This window comes from Neophocaena asiaeorientalis, unplaced genomic scaffold (assembly GCF_003031525.2).
Source record: "Neophocaena asiaeorientalis asiaeorientalis breed wild unplaced genomic scaffold, Neophocaena_asiaeorientalis_V1.1 scaffold223, whole genome shotgun sequence".
In the NCBI taxonomy this organism is placed as follows: domain Eukaryota; kingdom Metazoa; phylum Chordata; class Mammalia; order Artiodactyla; family Phocoenidae; genus Neophocaena; species Neophocaena asiaeorientalis.
The window spans coordinates 1,096,947-1,116,072 of record NW_020175045.1 but is presented as its reverse complement, the minus strand read 5'-3'; the positions used below and the strand labels follow the sequence as shown (position 1 = coordinate 1,116,072).

At 50.4% G+C, this 19,126-nt stretch overlaps 1 protein-coding gene across 1 annotated transcript in view; it reads left to right on the top strand.

Moving 5' to 3' along the window:
- Positions 1–19,126, top strand: part of SDK1 (sidekick cell adhesion molecule 1) — a 536,415-nt gene that overhangs the window by 319,350 nt on the left and 197,939 nt on the right. Inside the window, exon 14 of the mRNA XM_024763505.1 lies at positions 1,630–1,766. Within this exon, the coding sequence (XP_024619273.1) occupies positions 1,630–1,766 (137 nt within the window). The remainder of the gene's footprint in view (positions 1–1,629; positions 1,767–19,126) is intronic.

Here is a 19,126-nt window from a genome sequence, read left to right as displayed (position 1 = left end):
ATATTAACAAACTGAAGGATGAAAACCATGTGATAATCTCAATAGATGCAGAAAAAGCTTTCGACAAAAGTCAACACCCATTTATGATAAAAACCCTGTGGGAAGTAGGCATAGAGGGAACTTACTTCAACATAATAAAGGCCATATATGACAAACCCACAGCCAACATCGTTTTCAATTGTGAAAAACTGAAACCATTTCCACTAAGATCAGGAAAAAGACAAGGTTGCCGACTCTCACCACTATCATTCAACATAGCTTTGAAAGTTTTAGCCACAGCAATCAGAGAAGAAAAACAAATTAAAGGAATATCCGCATAGCACAGGGAGATCAGCTCAGTGCTTTGTGACCACTTAGAGGGGTGGGATAGGGAGGGTGGGAGGGAGACGCAAGAGGGAGGAGGTATGGGGATATATGTATGCATACAGCTGATTCACTTTGTTATACAGCAGAAACTAACACAACACTGTAAAGCAATTATACTCCAGTAAAGATGTTAAATAAATGAAGTCGCAGTCTATGTTAGAAATATTAGTTTGTTTATAAATGGTGTGGTGGGTTAGAGAGAGCTGTGTTTCTTAGGTAGCTGCAAGCACATAACAGCTTAATAAATTTCAAAGTGTAATGAGTACATTTTTAAATTAAAAATATCAAGGATAATTATGGCTTTTTGTGCTGACCTATGTGGGTTAGCAATAATTGATGTCTAAGAGAGACCAGAAGCTGTTAGTGGGTGAAGCGGGTGATACCCGGCCCCCCCCTTTCCCAGCACTCCTTGTAGGAGAAGAAGCCATTCTCAGTAGCCACAGGACAGGGTCCTGCTCCCGGAGCGTGAGATGTAAAGGTTAAATATGGGCTGGGCAGCTCACGATTGCAAGGTTGCTGACCTGTCGGTGGTAGAAACCATGCAGTTGGATTTTGACGCTTCGTCACCAGTAAATCCCAATGAAGACCCTTTGTGTTAGTAACTTCTTTCCAGAATTTATTTGCTTTGTGTTTCCATTTTATAGCCTTGCTGATGCATTGTTTACTATTTCCGTGGGGTTCCGGTTAGTGTTTTTACCGCATTTCCCTTCCAGTGCTTTCCCCAAATCTCCATTATCCAACAGAAGACAGAACAACAATATAACCTCGCCAGCTCAGTAACGGGGCTGCTCCGTTGTCCAAGAATACATACGGGCATTTTGACTGGTAACTCCAAATGGCTGGTGTCGGAAACTTCCACAGTAAATTCTATTTCCCAGGCCTTTTCCTATTCTATGGCTTGCTGCCTTCCCACTAACAGCCTCTAGCTGTAAAAACAAACTGTTGACCAAGTTTTCTCAATTAAATAGTCTACTGTATAAAATCGGCGCCCCCCCCACTCGATTTAAGTGAGAGTCATTAGTTGTTTAATCCCTACCAGAGGGATTAAATCAAATTATGTTTGGAAAATAAAACACATTGTGAATGCTGAAGGGTTTTCTGGGGGCAGGGAGTAGTTAGTATTTGTGTTCGGGGCGTGTTTGATGTTCTCCATTTTCAAAACATTGCACACAAGGACCAGGCAACATAAGAACGAGGAGGCTGACCCGCAATTCTGACTTGCGTTTTCTTTTCTTTTCTTTTTTTTGTTCTTTTGCATCCAAGCGAACTGCCTCATTCACCCCAGAACCTCCTGGCCAGCCTGAATTCTTCCCACAGCCATACCGTGATGCTCTCCTGGGTCCGACCCTTTGATGGAAACAGCCCTGTTCTCTACTACATTGTGGAGCTGTCTGAAAACAGTAAGTAACAAAGCAGCACTGTCGCCATGGACAATAATCACATTTCTCCCTGTGCTCTTAACGTCCTTAACCTTTACTTCTGGCCCAGTCCCAGAACAGCTAGTAAAACGTTACAATGCTTTACGGAGTTTCCAATGAAAACCACAGCTCGGGCTTCGGGAAAATTAAAGGGCGGCGTGGGAGCCTAGGCGGGCAGCGGGCGGAGCGGCTGGAGGGCCTCCAGTGGGAGCCTGGGCTTGGGCCGAGGCCCCAGATGGCTGTGCCCATGGGGCCGCCCTGAGCAAGACTACCCAGTTCAGCATGGGACGAGCTTGGAAATGCATGAACAGTGCCTCCGCCTGGGGCTGGTCTGAGGGTCAGCAACAATGATAGTTAACCTGTTTTGGTGGTTTGGGCGCAGACATCATGCTAAGGGCTCAGTGGGTCGTCTCCTTCCTCACCTTCCTCGGCCTCTCAGCAGCGGTCACCACCACCCTTCACCAGACAGTCTCCTTCATTGGACTCCCCTCCAGCCCCACTGGCCACCTCCCCTCCTCTCTTCTGCTGGCCTCTCCTCTCCGCTCTCCCAGAACCTCTTCCTAGGACATCTCGTGCATCCCTGTGATTTCCAGTGGCGTCTTTTCCTCATCTTTGGCCTCCAGGACCACAGATGGAACCCACATAAGCAGTTGGCATCTCTAATCTGGTTGTCTCACAGATGCCTCCAACTTAGGTTCTTCAAACTCTGTCTTTGGACATTTTAACCCTAACTGTTCCCGCCTCATCACTGCAGCCATTCTAATCTCAGTGTGTGCCCCCTTGGTGACTCCTGTATCACTCAAGCCAGAAGCCCAGGAATAGTCCTGGGTTTCTTTTTCCCTCTCCCGACCCCACTCCCACCCCAATGCATCAGCAGCCTTGCCCGTCTGTGTTCTAGGACGTAGCAGGAACCTGCTCTCCTCTCTCTGTCTCTCTAGGGCACGGTTCCCTCTCACCAGGACAAGTGCCACAGCCTCTTCCAAACCGTTCTCACACAGGCCAAAACATCGACCTTCCTAAAATATAACTGGACTATATCCTCCCTCCCCCGTACGAATTCAGCAGGGCCTGGAGCAGAACCCACCCCGCCTCGGCCCCCAGGCAGCCTCCCAGGCCACTGCTTTTTGCTCTGTGCCACCCACCGTGTTTCACGACGTCTCCCTAAGGGCCAGGCTTCCCCTGTCCCGGCCCCTTGCCTGGAGGCTCCACACACGAGCTCCGTTGAACTGCTTCCTGCCGAAGCTGGCTTCCTGCCTTTGTCATCCCACTGTTACTCCAGGCTCCTTCCTGGGGCCTCCCCCAGGGAGGAGCTGGCCAGACCATAGGTCACTGGGCTCTTGTGATGGTCAGCTTCCCTGGGCTGGCAGCCGGTCTCATCGTGACGTTATAAGTGGGTCTCTGTTTCAGGACAGCTGGGAGTGGTGGTATCCCAGTGTCCCCCCAGCCAAAGCGGGCTGTCCTGCTGAGACCCCACAGGCACTGGGCACCACCCACTCCCTCAGGCAGGACAGCCTACGGTTCTGCCACAGCTCTTCCCAAGCTCGCTCGCCCTGTACACTGTCCCACTGGCTGTTGACTGAACTCACGGGTTTCCCCTAATTACCTTTGGTTCTTCCACCTCCTCTCGCACGATGGATCCCCCTTCCTTCTTGTGATGGTCAGCTTCCCTGGGCTGGCAGCCGGTCTCATTGTGACGTTATTATAAGTGGGTCTCTGTTTCAGGACAGCTGGGAGTGGTGGTATCCCAGTGTCCCCCCAGCCAAAGCGGGCTGTCCTGCTGAGACCCCACAGGCACTGGGCACCACCCACTCCCTCAGGCAGGACAGCCTACGGTTCTGCCACAGCTCTTCCCAAGCTCGCTCGCCCTGTACACTGTCCCACTGGCTGTTGACTGAACTCACGGGTTTCCCCTAATTACCTTTGGTTCTTCCACCTCCTCTCGCACGATGGATCCCCCTTCCGATCATTGCATGCTCAGACCGCAGCAGGCCCTGTCATTCAGTGACGTGCGAGTGTAAACCCCTGGCCCAAGGTCGCAGGTGGTAATAGGCGAGGAGGGGACTCCGCCCAGCCGTCAGCCCCTGGAGCCTGTGCTCTTCCTGGCGGCCAGACCACTGCAGAGAAGCTTTAGGGGGCAGACCCCTCCCTCTTGTGCTTTAGCGGTGACTGTGGTGAAAGTGGACCCTGGATGGCACTTGGGTGTCAGTCTCTGCGGGGATTAAAGGAAGCCGCTCTGTGGACCTGCCTTTATTTGAATTGGGCTCCCCCAACCCCTTCGGTATGCTACTCCCATGTCCTGCCTTTCTAAATGTTCACCCTTGACTACAATGGCTTCGGTTCCAAGCACATCCTAGACTGAGGTGCCCGGGGCCCAGGCCCTCGCTCCCTCTCCATGGTCCTCTGCGTTGCCTGATCTGGTCTCTTTCCTCAAGGAGAGGGTAGGGTGTGAATGGAAATCAGCCAACACCCATCTTAGTTTTAGTTCAACAGCTCTGATCAAAGAGGGGAGGGATTGGCAGTATTTATTGACGTAAATTTTCTGGGCGGTTAAGGTTTTCCCGAGGATGTCAGGGCCGCGTGGCCTGTGAGCAAAACGGGACCTGACAGGGATCTGCACGGAGAGAAGTGTCAGAAGCAGGGCCCTGGCAGAGGTGACCCCCGCTGGGTGTCACCTCCTTGAGATCAGGACTGTGTTTTGCTCGTCTGTCTTTGTGCCCTTCAGAGGCGCTCACCAGATGAACTGGGTCAGTCCCTGGCAGAGTCCCCAGTGGTGGACTCAAGTAAGTTATAGTCACAGACCGTCTGCCAAAAGGGAAGTGCTCTATGGCACCCCGGTTACATAAAATAAGGCATTGTTTCAAAATGCCACACCAACTATTTTCTTAACAGCTTGTATGATCGGCTGGTTCTTTGTCAGACGTCCTGCCTAAATGAGAAGCAGGTCTTACGTGCAGTCATTTATTCCATCCATCCATCCGTCCATCCGTCCATCCGTCCATTCAGCACCAAGTCCTGATTGGGCGTCTGCTCTGCACCAGGCACCCTGCTGGGTGCTGGGGCGCAGAGCTGAAACGGTCAGTCTCAACCCACCGACAGCAGGGACCTGGTCAGACACGTCAACACATCCTGCCACGTACGGCGCTCCCGCTGAGGTACGTCCCGAGTTCAGTAGGGGGACGGCGTGTGGAGGCCCCAGCTGGGAGGTGGACAGTGCCCTCAGAGGGGCAGGCATGCCAGGAGACCGGGGCCAGCAGACGACAAGGGGCAGCGTCAGCAAAGGCCCCAGAGCATAAGCCTCGAGGCGTTTAGAAACAGCCGGCTTTCAAGGTGACGCCAATGTGGGGAAGCAGGCCAGGATGCTGAGAAAGTGACCGGGGGCGTCGTTAGTCCCTCATCAGCCTCTGGCTGTCCTACTGGACCTACCTGGAGCTGGCTAATACCCAGATGCTTTTGCTTCAGCGGAAAAGTATTGTAGAAGAATCCGGAGTACTCTACACTATTGTTATGATCGCACCAAGAATGATTATTACACAGAGAATCTAAAGTGGATAGCATGGGTGTCTCCGGGCTGATACTGATTTCAATTGTATAAAACATGCCTGCGGCCTTGGCCGAATCACTTCGTGCTGCTATCAGTGGATTAGCCGCACGTCTCCCTGATGTGCGGACAGCAAGACCGTCACTGTCTCCTGGGCCAATGATCTGGTTTTTATTTTTATTAGGAACCAGTGCCCTGAAGAAGCAGCTGAACATGCTGGCTGATTATGGTCAGAAAAAACAGCTTAGCTGCAGGTACAGTAAAATGGAGATGCTCTTTGGCCTACACTCAGTGGCGTGCAAGCAGACAGTTCTAAACAGCTCCACCCAACAGCCCGCTCATCCAGCGACTCAGGGTCCTCGCTGCCGTCGGCGCCTCCTGGCAGGCTGGGTAGGACGCCATTCTCCTGGAAACCGTGGATCCTGCAGGGACCAGACTGGAGGGGTTTAGCGGCGGAGGCAGGCGCTTTGTAACACCTGCCCCCACAACATGCCAGCCGTTAAGAAAGGGCTTCTTTAGAGCTTTTATGGAGCAGAACTCCGGAGCTTGTGCCGAGTGTCTGTGCACCGGCCTGGAGCTGAAGCCCTTTATGGAGAGTACGGGCCCCTGCGGGCATCCTGTAGTTCCTGTCTGTGGAGCCGGTAGTTCTCTGGTCCCAGGCGTCTCTGCGGGAGGCCAGGGGCTGGAGAGGGCAGCACCGTTCCGAGGCCTGGCCCGAGGTACCAGCCTGCTGGGCTGAGAGCAGGGGTCAGTGCCCCAAGGGACTGCCTTGGGGCATCCGTGTGTTAAGAGAGAGCAGGGATTCTTGATGTCTCCATGGCAGGGACCCTGTAAACGGGCTGAAAACTCTGTTGCATAGCTAAAGGATTTGGCCCATTTGCTGAAATATTTGTTGAGTTTAATTAAGAATAATCTTTCTTTAAGATTATTATCACAAGGGGGAGATTGCCAGAAAAGACTTGTGATGGACTCTGAAGTGGACCCAAAGCAGGTCGCTGGGTGTCTCATCGAGCAGCCTTCAGGGTTCCCTGATGCTTCGGGGGCCTGCACTTTTCACTGTTTTTGAGCTGTTTTTACATCTCTAGATGATAGAAAACTTGTAGCGCCGCAAATCATTCTTGTCCATAGAAATGCAGATGAGTCGTGTCCTGGTTATAAGCGGTTACTGCAGTGCTTAGTTATTGCTCTGTAGCTATTGGTCGGTTATGCATCTATTTGTAAATCCATTTCAGCATCCTCACTGCCCGTGTGTGTGGCTCAGAGTCTCTTTTGATGCGTTGTAACATCTTGCTGGTTCCCTCATGAATTAACGGCAACTAAAGTCTTTGACAGGTGCTCATTTTATATTTGGATGAGAACCGTGATTTTCCCTTTCTAAAAATGTATCCTTTACCACGGGTGCGTTGGCATCCCGCAGTGTTAGGAACGCACAGACGCGCCGCAAGCTTCCACGATACCTGACATTCGGGGAAGGCCGTCTCTGTGTCTCAGACTAATTCCCAAACCGAGCCCTTCCCTGTTTTCACGAGTTTAACTCAGGCATTTCACTGCTAAAATAGAATAAGCTTGGTCTTTGACCACTTAGAAAAAGTAAGTCTTTTCTGCATTAATTTATTTAAACCTTAGCACGTGACTCCTGTTACGTCATTGCAGGTAACAAGCGTACTTACATGAAAATTTCAGAGTATTTCATCTTGTTTAGTTCTCCTGTTAGTTTTTAACAGATATGAGTGTTCATAGCTTTATACCTTATAAGATTTAAATTTGATTAAAATATTAAAAATACCTTTGTAATTTGTTATTAAAGTTACATATGCTCATTAATAAAAGATTTAGAAATTACTTACAGCGCAAAGAATACAAATAATCCCTAGGATCCCACATGTGTGGAGAGCAACCCACCCGCCATGTGCTCGGTCCCTCTGCGGCCGCGTATTCCAGGACTCGGCTCCATCACTGAATCCCTCGGCCCTCCGTCTTCAAGCTCCCCCTGTCTCCTGCTCCTTCTGCCTCAGAGGAGAATCATCTCCACCCCCTCATGCCATCTGCTCCCCTCTGCCCAAGCCGTGGCATCATTACCACAGCACAGACCCAGGGAGCACTTCTCGGTTCCCCTCCTCCCCGACGTCTCTGCATCCCATGCTCTCTTCACCCCTCCACTTACAACTCTGCTCCCTGGGCTTGACCTCCATCTCCCTCCTCATTCTCACGTCTCAGTCTTTTGTCTCTTGGACCATTTTCTCTGACTCACCTGACTTCATTTCCAGTCCTGCCCTTACAGCGTTGGTGTCCCTTGGTTTTCCTTGCTCAGGACACTGGTCTTCTCTCCCCACATTTCCCCCAGTGATCCCTTCCCCGAGGGTCACCTCCCACCACGGGCTGCAGCTCCCCGTCATGTGCTTCCAGCCCAGACCTCAGATTCATGCAGACGTCCCCACCTAGACGTCCCCAGGTTCACCAAATGCAAACTGTCAAAGGAGACCTCATCACCCTCCAGGTTAGAAACAGAGACGTCATTCCTGTCCCCTCACCACTCCCCGCCCCCCTCAAAGGCATCAGTACGTCCCTTTGGGTTGGTTTTACCTCGTAAGCGTCTTGCCTCATCCACTGCCCCTCCGCATTTCAGCAGCCCTGTCCCTGACTGGCTCTGCCCCGCCATACAACCCCACCCATCTGGCCTCCCCTCTCCGCCCAGGAGTCCCCACGTTCTCTGCGTGTCTGCAGAGTGCACACCCCGCTTGAAGCCCTGCAGAGGCCCCCAGAGCAGGCGTCGCGTCCGGGCTGGGCAGGGAGCCTCGGGTTCCCCCAAGTGTGCTTGTGCTTCTAGCAGCCCGGAGACTTAGTCCCAGGCCACCTTCTAACCAGATTGCCAGCCCTAATTCCTTCTTGTATAGAAACCCTTATTGCTTAGAGAGTAGATTCCAGGCTTATTAGCACATAAATAGCACCATTGATCACCTGACCCCCGCCTGCCTCTCCAGATTTATCTCCAGCCACTCATTGCTGTGCTTTTCAGGCTTCAGCATCAGGGCTCAGCTCGAAGCTCCCTGAGCGCACCCAGCGGCACCGCTGCACCTTTGCTCAGCTCCCCAGTCCTGCCCTTCCGTCTTCCGCTGGCTCCTTTGTAGCACCTCCTCGGGGAACTGTCCTCTCCGGGAAGTGCCGTCCCCAGACTCCTGCCCCCACGTGCAGGGCAGCCGTGCTGATTTGCCGGGCAGGCAAAGTAGGCCCTTAGAGAATCAGCTCAGGCAGGATACCAAAACTAAGCAAAATGTCTGGAAGGAAACTCTTTAATAATTTTTTCCTGCTCCGAGTTTGTGAAGATATTTCCCGGTGTTTTCACTGAGAAGATCTATGGCTCTGAGACTTGAGCTCAGGACTTGTAGTTATTTTACTTTCATTCTTTGATTTCTGGTCCTGCTGAACACATTTTTCCAAGTTGGCTGCTTTTCGTGCTTCCCCTGCTACGATCTGTCAGTTTCCTTTCCCCTATTTTTCTATCAAGGCCTTAGGGTTTTTCCTGTCATTTGTGACAAGAATGTTTTCAATTTGTTTTTTTACCCTCAATTTTTGTGTCTTACTTTTTGACATACAGAGGGGTTTGTTATGTAGTAAATCTATTGATGTTTTCCTTTATGACTTCTTTCGTCACTTTTATGTTTGGATATTTCAACACTATCAAGCATAACATATATATATATATATATTTTTTTTTTTTTGCGGTACACGGGCCTCTCACTGTTGTGGCCTCTCCCGTTGCGGAGCACAGGCTCCGGACGCGCAGGGTCAGCGGCTATGGCTCATGGACTTAGCCGCTCCACGGCATGTGGGATCTTCCCGGACCGGGACACGAACCCGTGTCCCCCGCATCGGCAGGCGGACTCCCAACCACTGCGCCACCAGGGAAGCCCCGTAACATATATTTTTATAAGTTTTCATCTTGTTTGTAAAGCTTTAAGGTTTAATACGTTTAACTCTTCAATTCATCTGGAATTTAGATGTAAGTAATCTGACATGTGACCTTTTATTTCTTCCAAATGACCCCACTTTTTTCAGCATGACTTATCAAATAATCCATTTATTTATGAAGTGCCTTTCTCGTATATTAAGGGGACCTGTTTATGTCAAAGTCTGTGGAGTTTGTTTGGACCCATTGATTCATCACCTGATTATCTGTCAGTTCTATAATATTTTGATGGCTTTAGTCCCAAATATGTTTTAATGACTGATAAGACATTCCCCTCATCTTTTCAGAAGTTTTGTCGGTTCTTGTCACCTGTTTCGTCTTCCAGAAAAAAATGGGAATTATTTTGTCAAATGTTTAAAATCATCACATTGACTTTTTAATCATGTTAAACCTATGATAAGTCTTATGAGAACTGACTTCTTGGTGACTCTGTCTTCCCATCCAGAAAAATAATACGCTTCTCCATTTCTTCAGCTATTTTTTTATACTGCTTAGTGAAGTTTGCAGGTTTATACCCATAGGTTCTATACTTTATTTGTTACAGTTGCCCTAAGATTTTGTCTTATTGCTACTGTAAATAGGATTTTCTTTCCATTTCATCTTCTAAAGAGTTATTCATTGTCGAAACATAGGAAGGCTATTGAGGTTTAAGTATTTGTTTATTATTATTATAAATATTTTTCAGTTGATCCTTTTAGTTTTCAAGGTAGACAATCATATCTTCTCCAAATAGTAAAACGGTTTTGTTTCCTTTTGCTTTTTTTTTTAATAATTTATGTTAATCCTCTTATTTGTGTACTTTTTTTTGCTGCGTTGGGTCTTCGTTGCTGTGCGTGGGCTTTCTCTAGTTGCAGCGAGCGGGGGCTACTTTTCGTTGCAGTGTGAGGGCTTCTCATTGCGGTGGCTTCTTTTGTTGCGGAGCACGGGCTCTAGCCGCGCGGGCTTCAGTACCTGTGGCACGCAGGCTCTGTAGTTGTGGCTCGCGGGTTCTAGAGCGCAGGCTCAGTAGTTGTGGCGCACAGGCTTTGTTGCTTCACGGCACGTGGGATCTTCCCAGACCAGGGCTCGAACCCGTGTCCCCTACATTGGCAGGCAGATTCTTAACCACTGCCCCACCAGGGAAGCCCTCCTTTTGCTTTTATATCTTACTGGGTCGGTCAGAATAATTTTAAAAAGTAAAGGTGATTGGCATAGTCGTTGTTTATCTGATCTCAATGGGATGTCTACGAGGATTTTACTGTTGTGTATAATGTCGATAGTCTTGTTGTTTATTGAGTTTTGACAAATATACGTACAGCACGTAGCTCATACCTTAAACAAGATGCAAAACATTTTCAACATTTCAGGAAGTTCCCTGTGTCCCTTTCCAGTCTTCCTCCTTCAAAGGCAAGCACTCTTCCGACTTCCGTCTGAACCTCATATAAATGAACATGATACGGATTTGAAACAGCCGTTTCTCATCCTGTGATGCGTTCCTCCCATTCCTGGTTCTCATCCTGTGATGCGTTCCTCCCATTCCTGGTTCTCATCCTGTAATACGTTCCTCCCATTCCTGGTTCTTAGGGTTTTTAAAATATATGTAGGGATGTTTCTTCTCTCTAAGCAAGTTTGTCTTGTTTTGTTTTCTTAATTCCATTTAGCAATACCCTACAATTTATGCAGGAGAATTCACTGTATGAATACCCTGGAGGCTCGCAGCTCTGCCGTGAACTCCCAAGGTCCTGCCTCTGGACAGGTTTCCGAGCTGGCTCTGAGGGATTTGGTCATCATTATGAGGTTCCCGAGCCTCAGACTTGAAATCAGTGTATTTTTCCTTAACTCGGAAAGAAGCACTGTCTTCCATAAGTTAATACCTTTCTTCGTCTTTTCCAAAGGTGTGTGAGAACTGTCAGGTTGGAAGGACGTTTCTACATCCCCTGCACCTTCGCCGCCTCTGACGCGCGGAGAAGTCCACACAGCAGGCAGCGCCGCTGTCAAGAGGCTACTGGTTCTCCCGGGCGACTTAGCGGCTTCCTTTTGAAACCCCACATCCAGAGTGTTGCTTTGTTCCCTTAGTCAACAGGGAACCCAAAGCTAGACCGGGTGCTTAGCTGAGCTCCCCAAGTCCCCCGGGTGTTAGAACATCTCTCTGGCTTCTTCTGCTTAGGGATTTTGGATTTGTTTATCTTTAATTTTCATTTCATCATCCAGTTTCAGGCATATTTCACTTTAGCAGGTCTTTAACAGCAGGAGATCTCTCTTTCTGTCTCTCCGCACACACACTTACACACTCACGCAGGACAGAATGGTGCCAGACTGAGGGGCGAGCCGCAGAGGGCCGTCCAGCGCCGCCGAGCAGCACGGCATGGCCGCAGAGCCTGGCAGCTTGCCCCGCGGAGCTGGGCCGGCGGTGCTGCGCGGGCAGCTCTCGTCCCAGCGGCAGAGGGTAGGGGCCCAGGGCCCGGCGCGGGAAGGGCCCTTATCCTGAACTGGTGAGTGAATTTCCGGGAAGAGGGGGCCGAGGATGGCCAGGAAGCCGGGCGCGGGAACGGGAAGCGCCCCGCGAGGTCGTGGTCTGGGCGCTTGCTGAGTCTGAGATGGTGTTTGGGGGTTCAGGTAGCGACGGCCCAGGGCAGTTTGTCTTTCCTGGAGCGTGGAACGTTCTGGCGCCGATACCTTTCTCGAGCAGGGCCTCTTGTGTCACCTGCTGGCCCAAGACTGGCTTTTGGAGAAGGTTCTGGGAGGCCCCGACGCCTGCGCCCCCGGGCGTCCTCGGGGAGGTGAGGAGACCCCGTGCGGCTCTGCTGGCTCTCCTGGCTCTCCTGCCGCCTGCCCGCCAGCCCCTCCCCGCGAGCATGGGACACCCTCTCCTCCCTCGCTGTTAGCTGCTCCAGAGCTGATGCTGGGCTTTGCGCGGCTTTGCTTGCTGGAGTGGCAAAGAGACTTTGTTCTTTACGCTTCAAATCGTTTTCATCCGTCTGTGACACACGCCTCACACGGGTACTTGCTAAAAGCCTCGGAGTGTGAGGAAGTGGTTTCGGCCTTCGCTCACTCTTCTGTGGGTTTTTTCACGTTGAACCTCACGTTAAAAGCACTTGCTCCCATTTTAAAATCCATCCAGGAGGACAGCACGCGTCACAGTCGTTCCCTGTCGCGTTGCTGTGTCGTAGGCCCAGAGAGGGGCTGAGGGGGGGGGTTGGGGTCCTGTCCCCTTGGCTCCCTGCCCTTGGGCAAGATGAGGAGGTGGGCAGGGCAGCCGAGGGGCCGCACAGGCCCCTGCGGGTCCTTGCCTTCCCAAGCCCGTCCCCCAGACGGACGCGGCTTCCCGTGTGGGGACACCCGGTGCAGAGCAGAGTGGCCCCTGCCGCGTGTCTTCCCCGAGGCCGGCTCAGCTGCTTCCACCGGGTCGCCGGCCAGCCGAGGTCGGACCTGTCCCCAGCCCACCGTGTGGGGCTCCCTGCGACCAAGACTTGTCTCCTGCCCCAGGCTGAGTTGCCCTCCGCTTCTGCATTTGTCCAGTGCCCATGTCCAACCTCTCTGGCCAGTGTCTCCTCTGATGCAAACGGCTTCTCCAGTTCAGGGACCACGCTCTTCCCAGGACTGTGTCACCCCATGAACCCATGCCTGGGGCACATTTGGTGTCTTACCAACAGCTCAGGAGGCCCAGTCCCTTAGATGTGAACAGCCGAAGGTCTCAAAGCCTGTTCTTGGCATCGCTCTGGCCATAGTCCTTAGCAGAGAAGTTCATTTAGTTCCTTAAATGCTCAACTCTTTCGTTCTTAACTCTTAAGGCAAAACTTGGTACGTTATAAATCTAACCCCACAGACTTTTATTCCTCCTCTAAAGACAGATACAGCAGAGAAAGCCTTCCCCAAGTGAAAGATGTGCAACTATTTTAGCCTGTGCTCTTTGGGCTTTTGTCTTAGGCAGAAAGTACCCGTCCACTTCTGCTCTTTCTCCTGGTCCAGTGACGATGTCTGACTAGTCTGAGTCTCTCACCCCATCCATCCTTAGGGGAGTGGCCCGGCCCTCCTGTTACCTCAGACTTGTCTCCCATGGTTCCATGAGTAGCTCTGGGTCACAACATCCTTTCAAACTTGTGTTTCAATTCGCTCATTTTAGGTGTGTTTAATGCCTGGACAGAATCGTGGAAGACCTCATGGCCTTCTCTCAAGATTACGGTCTGTTCTAAAAATGTTATTTCTGCCAGCTCAGGCTTGAAATTCTGAAGTGTCACTACAAATTACATTCCTTTCATTCTTTTAATAATTTTTTATCCAGAATCCTGCAGAAGGATCTCATTTAACCTTGCAGAGCTTGCTATTATCTGGGCTTCTCTTTTAACGTCCAGATGAGCTGTGAATAAACCAAGAGAGGCTGCTCCGTAGCCCTGGGTGTGCTTGCCTCTGAGTTTTCCCATCCGCCCGGAGCAGATGAGCGGCTTGGAGTGGGGATCCATTCCACAGCACCCCCCACCCCCCGAGAGGCCTCACTCTGGAGGTTGAGATTATTTGTGTGTCTGGGCTTTGACGCTGTGTCTCTGTTGACACGGTGACCGTAATCTGAGGGTGCTGTAATATAGACGAGCGAGTGTGGTTCATCCCGCCAAACTCACGTCAGTAACTCATTCAGCCGAACACTGAAGTATAGGTCAGAGTCTCTGAAAAACTTGAAAATAATTACACAAAGCACTTGAAAAATCATGAGAATGGTTTAGAAAACAACCGTAATGTTGACCTGTACTTGTTTTGTTTCACGTTTTTCTCCTACTCTTTATTTTCCAAAGAAAATTTTTGTTAATGAACTTCTATTACTTTTTTCGTGAGATACATACATATATATGTGTGTATATATGTATAAAAATAAAATTTACCTTTTTGTATTACTCTATGGATGTACAGTTCTACAGGATAGACCCAGGTTTTCTAGCTTATGTAATTTTGGAGCTTTGGTTAAGAAAAACCATTCAAAGCTGCAAGTACCCCTGCTGGGACCTTGGGCAGGGCTGGCGCAGATGGGAGCCAAGCTCAGGGTCCCTCTGGAGGGGGCACAGGGTCCACCGTGAGGGCATTGGGTAACTGCTGTTTGCAGTCCGTGGAGGGCCCGGCCCCTTGTTTTCACTCCATCCAAAGACAGCAGGTCCCCAAACACGAGAGGTTCCCGTGAGCCACGTCTGGGACAGCCCGCCCTCCAGAGCTCCGACCCCAGAAGAATCCCAGTGGCTTAAATCCAGGCTTTCCGCACGCAGCTGGTGAGCGCCGTGCCTGCTGGTGTCCTCATACACCAGCCCTGACCTCTCCTCGCGCAGGACACCCGGGGTCTCCAGTGCAGGCCCTGCACCTGCCCCTCTCCTCCTGGCCCTGTCGACTCATTAACTGACTGGCCTTTTCCCCCCTCGGTAAACGTTTTATTTAGAACACCTTTTGGTTTACGGGATAATTGTGGAGATAGAGGGCTTCCTGGACCCCATGCTCAGTTGCCCCTCTTATTAACATCTTGCCTTTGTGGGGGACATTTGTCACAATCAGTGAACTAATATTGGCATACGGTTATTACCTGAAGGCCATGCTTTACTCGGGTTTCCTCAGCGTTTTGCAGATGCCTTTTTCTGTCCCAGGATCCCATCCAGCACCACGTCACATTGAGGGCCTGCGTCTCCTCGGGCTGCTCTTGGCCGGGCAGTTTCTCAGACTTACCCTGGTTTTGATGACGGTGGCAGCTCCAGAAGGCAGGTCAGGCATCTTGCAGGATGCCACTCCATTGGGGTTTGTCAGAGCGTTCTCTCGTGCTTAGACTGGAGCTGGGGCTCTGGGGGAGGAGCCCACGGAGGCAAAGCGCCCTGTCCTCACGTCCCCCCGCCCCAGGCGCTGGGGGAGGAGCCCACGGAGGCAAAGCGCCCTGTCCTCACGTCCCCCCGCCCCAGGCGCCTGTTCTCAGCTGGCTGCTGTTCATGTGGGTCAGGCTTTGGAAACGTCGGGGGCTGTGACGGAGCTTGTCCTACGGTCGCCTTCTCTGTGGCCCCTGTCCTGAGTGTGCACTGTGGGCCTCAGAAGCCCAGAGCACTCGCATTCAGCGTCTACACAGCCAGCCCGGGGCGGGAAAGGAGAGTGTCTGATCAGCGTGACCGTGCTGGACCCTCGAAGGCGACGGTCCGAGAGAATAGCTCCTCTTCTGAATCATCTCTGTGACCGAGCCCTCGGCTTCCTTGCTTTAATGCTAAGCAGCTACAAGAAGTCAAAAGAACAACATCGGGCTTATCCGGGAGTTTCCACGAGGTGGAAAGATCAGGCCGTAGTCCGTGCCTCCGTTTCTCGGGTGTGAATGGGGAAGCTCGTACCTGCCGCAGGTAACTGTGGAGGTTGGGTGCGCCCCGATGGAGGCATCGCCAGTGCCTGGGGCACAGCAGGTGCTTCCCCAGAACAGGGAGGAATCCAGTTCCTACGGTGGGTCACGCACTCTTCTAGGTGCTGAGGATCCAACAGTGAATTAAATGCATTCGAATGGAGTTTCTCTCGTGGGTAGCCATTATTATTATAATACTTACGGTATTCATATTTCAGGAGACACAGTATGCAGACAGTTGTAGCCAAATCAGCAGTGGAATTACAATTAGAAAAATAAATTTGCATCTTAATTTTCCACTTAACTCACGCTGTAACCTGGGGGAAGTTATTTGAATGAAAGAATCTTCATTCTCATCCACGTAAAACAATACAAGGTACAGCGTCAGTGAAATCATATCTTTTCAGCTATCAAATGTACAATTTAAGACAGTTACAACGCTCACTGCTGGCAATGTAGTGACAAGAGTCACTTTCTAAAAACTTTTTGTTAGGAAAAGTACTAAATACGCACAAAGGTACAGAGTATTCTTGTATTTGGTTTCAAAAACCATTAATATTTTACCACAGTTGTTTCATCAGTTCCCTACCTTTTTTGCTAAAGTATTTTAAAAGAAATCCCAGAGATTTTGTCATTTCATCCTTAAGTGATTCAGTAAATAGCTCAAAAGAGGACATTGTATACCTATGAAAAAATTAATGGAGTCTTTAATACCATCTTATACTCAGTCCACATTTAAGTGTCCCTCATCATTTTTTAAAAACGTCTTCTCACAGTTGATTTGCTTGAATCAGGATCCAGACAAGGTCCATCTGTTGTGTTGGTGGTTTTGTCTCTTTCGTCTCTTAAACTTTCGTTGGTGGTTTTGTCTCTTTCGTCATTTGAACCCTTTAATTGTGGTAAAATACACATAGCGTGAGATTTTCCATCTCAGCCACTTCGGCGTGTACAGTTAGGTACAGACATCTTTTCATCTCGCAAAGCTTAACCGACTTTCCCTGCCTTTAGCCCCCGCCTGCCTTCCTACCTGCTCTCGCCTGGGGTACAGCCCAGGGCACTCGCTTGTTGAACATCCCAAGTCCGGGATTTGGCTCTCCGCTTCCTTCTGGTGTCACTTAACTGGTTCCTGCATCTTCTTCATTGCCCAGACACATTCAGCTTTTGGTTTTCTGTGCTTCCTTGGGGTGTGTGTGAGTGCCAGCACTTCCCGGGTGCTTCTGGATACCCCATACCTCGTCTCGCAGGGCAACGCTGGAGGCCCGGCTACTCTGTTCTCAGTGATGTTGGACCATCCAGGGGCCTAGGCGGTGATAGCCCGTAAGGCTTGGAAGGAGTTATTTAAACTTCCTGAGTCTTGATTTCTCCATCTGTTAAGAGGAGAGATAATACCTCCTTCCCAAGAGGACTCATGTGGTTACGGATGTGAAAGCACGTCCAGACTTCAAACAGCTGCACAAATGTTAGGTATTAATAATAATAATGGTTCTTTTGGCAATTAAGAAAATTTTCTTTGAAAAGTATTCTCCTTCCTCAAGTACCTTTAATTGAGGAAATGGTGATGCTCTTTTTTTTTTTTTTTAAATCGAAAAAAGCTTCCAGTACATTTGGGAAGATGGAAAGCCACCAGCTTTTTAACCAACAGACAGAGTGAAGGAGTGATTAATGCCTCGTGGTTTCTGGGCGCCTGAAGCCAAGAGAAAGATTAGTGATGCCCGTCTGTGGAGCAGAGGTTTGTTTAATAGCCTGGCCGGGGAAGACTAAAATCCCTTAGTCTTCTAGATTAGAGGAGCAAGGGGCATCCCCGAAGGGGTGCAAAAAAGCTATTGAACCTTTTATGGGTTGGGTTCCTTTATCAAAAGATTCTTCTACATTCCAGCCCTGAGACAAGCATCTCGTAGTACTCTTTTGTGAGGACTGGAAGAAGAATCTCTTAAAGGGATTTTGCCTGTTGACTGTCAGGAACAGACTCGCTATTTAAATTTTAACACTTCTCAGCAAGTCTGCAATTCCAAAGTCTGTTAGTGAGCAAATCCTTCCTAGACCACTTTTTTTTTTTTTAATTTGGTACAAATCAGAGTGCCCATGACATGGATTGGGTTCATTTATTTTAGTTTTCAGTTTAATCTCTCTTCCTGCCAGATCTTTTATCTTCTAGTAGGAGAGGAAAAAGAGTAAGTAAAAATTCCTATCGATACAACCAGAGAACTGAGCAGAGCCCCAGGGTCTAGAGCAGATTAATAGGCCCGGTTGTCGAATCGAACTGGGCAGCAGCTCCTACCACTCAGGCTACACTTTCAGGAGCTGTTTACACTCCGCGTGAACAAATGGCCGAGAGTCAGGGAATCGCGTGGGGCTGAGTTTGGGTGGGAGGGAGGGAGGGCGCTTGGGGCGGGAAGGAGGCGTCCGGGGCGCTTCTCTGTGCGATTAACCGTTTCAGTCCACGGGCTCGACCACTGGCCTCCTGACTTTGCGTCTTTCTGGAATTGCCGCAGTTCACTCTGTACCTGGCTGAGCAGGTGGGCGGTGTACGCTTACAGACGCTGTCATCTGCAGGAAGACAGGGGTGGAAGACGTGTTTCCTTCAGCGCGGGTGGCAGGGCGCCCGCAGGAGCAGGCAGCACTCGTGACTCAGAATAATCAAGGGGGGAGTTTATGAGGGGAAGTGGCAGAGCCGGGATCACCCGTGGTCACAGGGCCGAGGGGAGCCGCAGAGCCGGGGAGAGGGGTCGTGCAGGGCTGCACCGTGAGAAGAGCAGGGACCTTTGGGTGAAGCACGCAGACAGTCTGGGGCAACCTCCAGTGAGTAGGGAAGAGCCCTCCCTGCCAGGCAGGCCGTCCAGGGCACAGGCAGGGTGGGCAGGGTGGAGAGGGGGCCTGCGGTGAAAACAGGAGCGCCCGGCAGAGTCTCTGCCGGAGCCGGGCCCACGCCAGACGCATCGGCGCCCTTCCCTTGTTTCATACTCAGCACTCTCAGGAGTCATGTGTTATCCCCCTTGTGTTATATGCAATTCCCACCAGTTAAACTCTTTAATTGTGGTAAAAATACACATAGCGTGAGATTTTCCATCTCAGCCACTTCGGCGTGTACAGCTCGGTAGTGTTAAGTACAGTCACCCCGCTGTGCAGCCATCGCCACCATCATTTCCAGACATCTTTTCATCTCGCAAAGCTGAAACTCTGTCCCCGTCAAACACTAACTCCCAGCCCCCGGCGTACTCCAGGTGTCTCATTTAAGTGGAGTTATACTACATTATCTGTCCTTCGGGGACTGGCTTATTTCACTCAGCGTCATGGCCTCAAGGTTCATCCATGTTGGAGCATGTGTCAGAATTTCTGTTCTTTTCAAGGCTGGGTAACATGTCGTTGTGTGGATGGACCGTATTCTGGTTGTCCGCTCACCTGTCGATGGACACTCGGGTCGCGTCACCTCTTGGCTGTTTTGAATAATGCCGTTACGTTCATAATGCCTAGCACCGCTTCCAAGAAATAAGAAAGACAGCTTGATTTCCTACGGG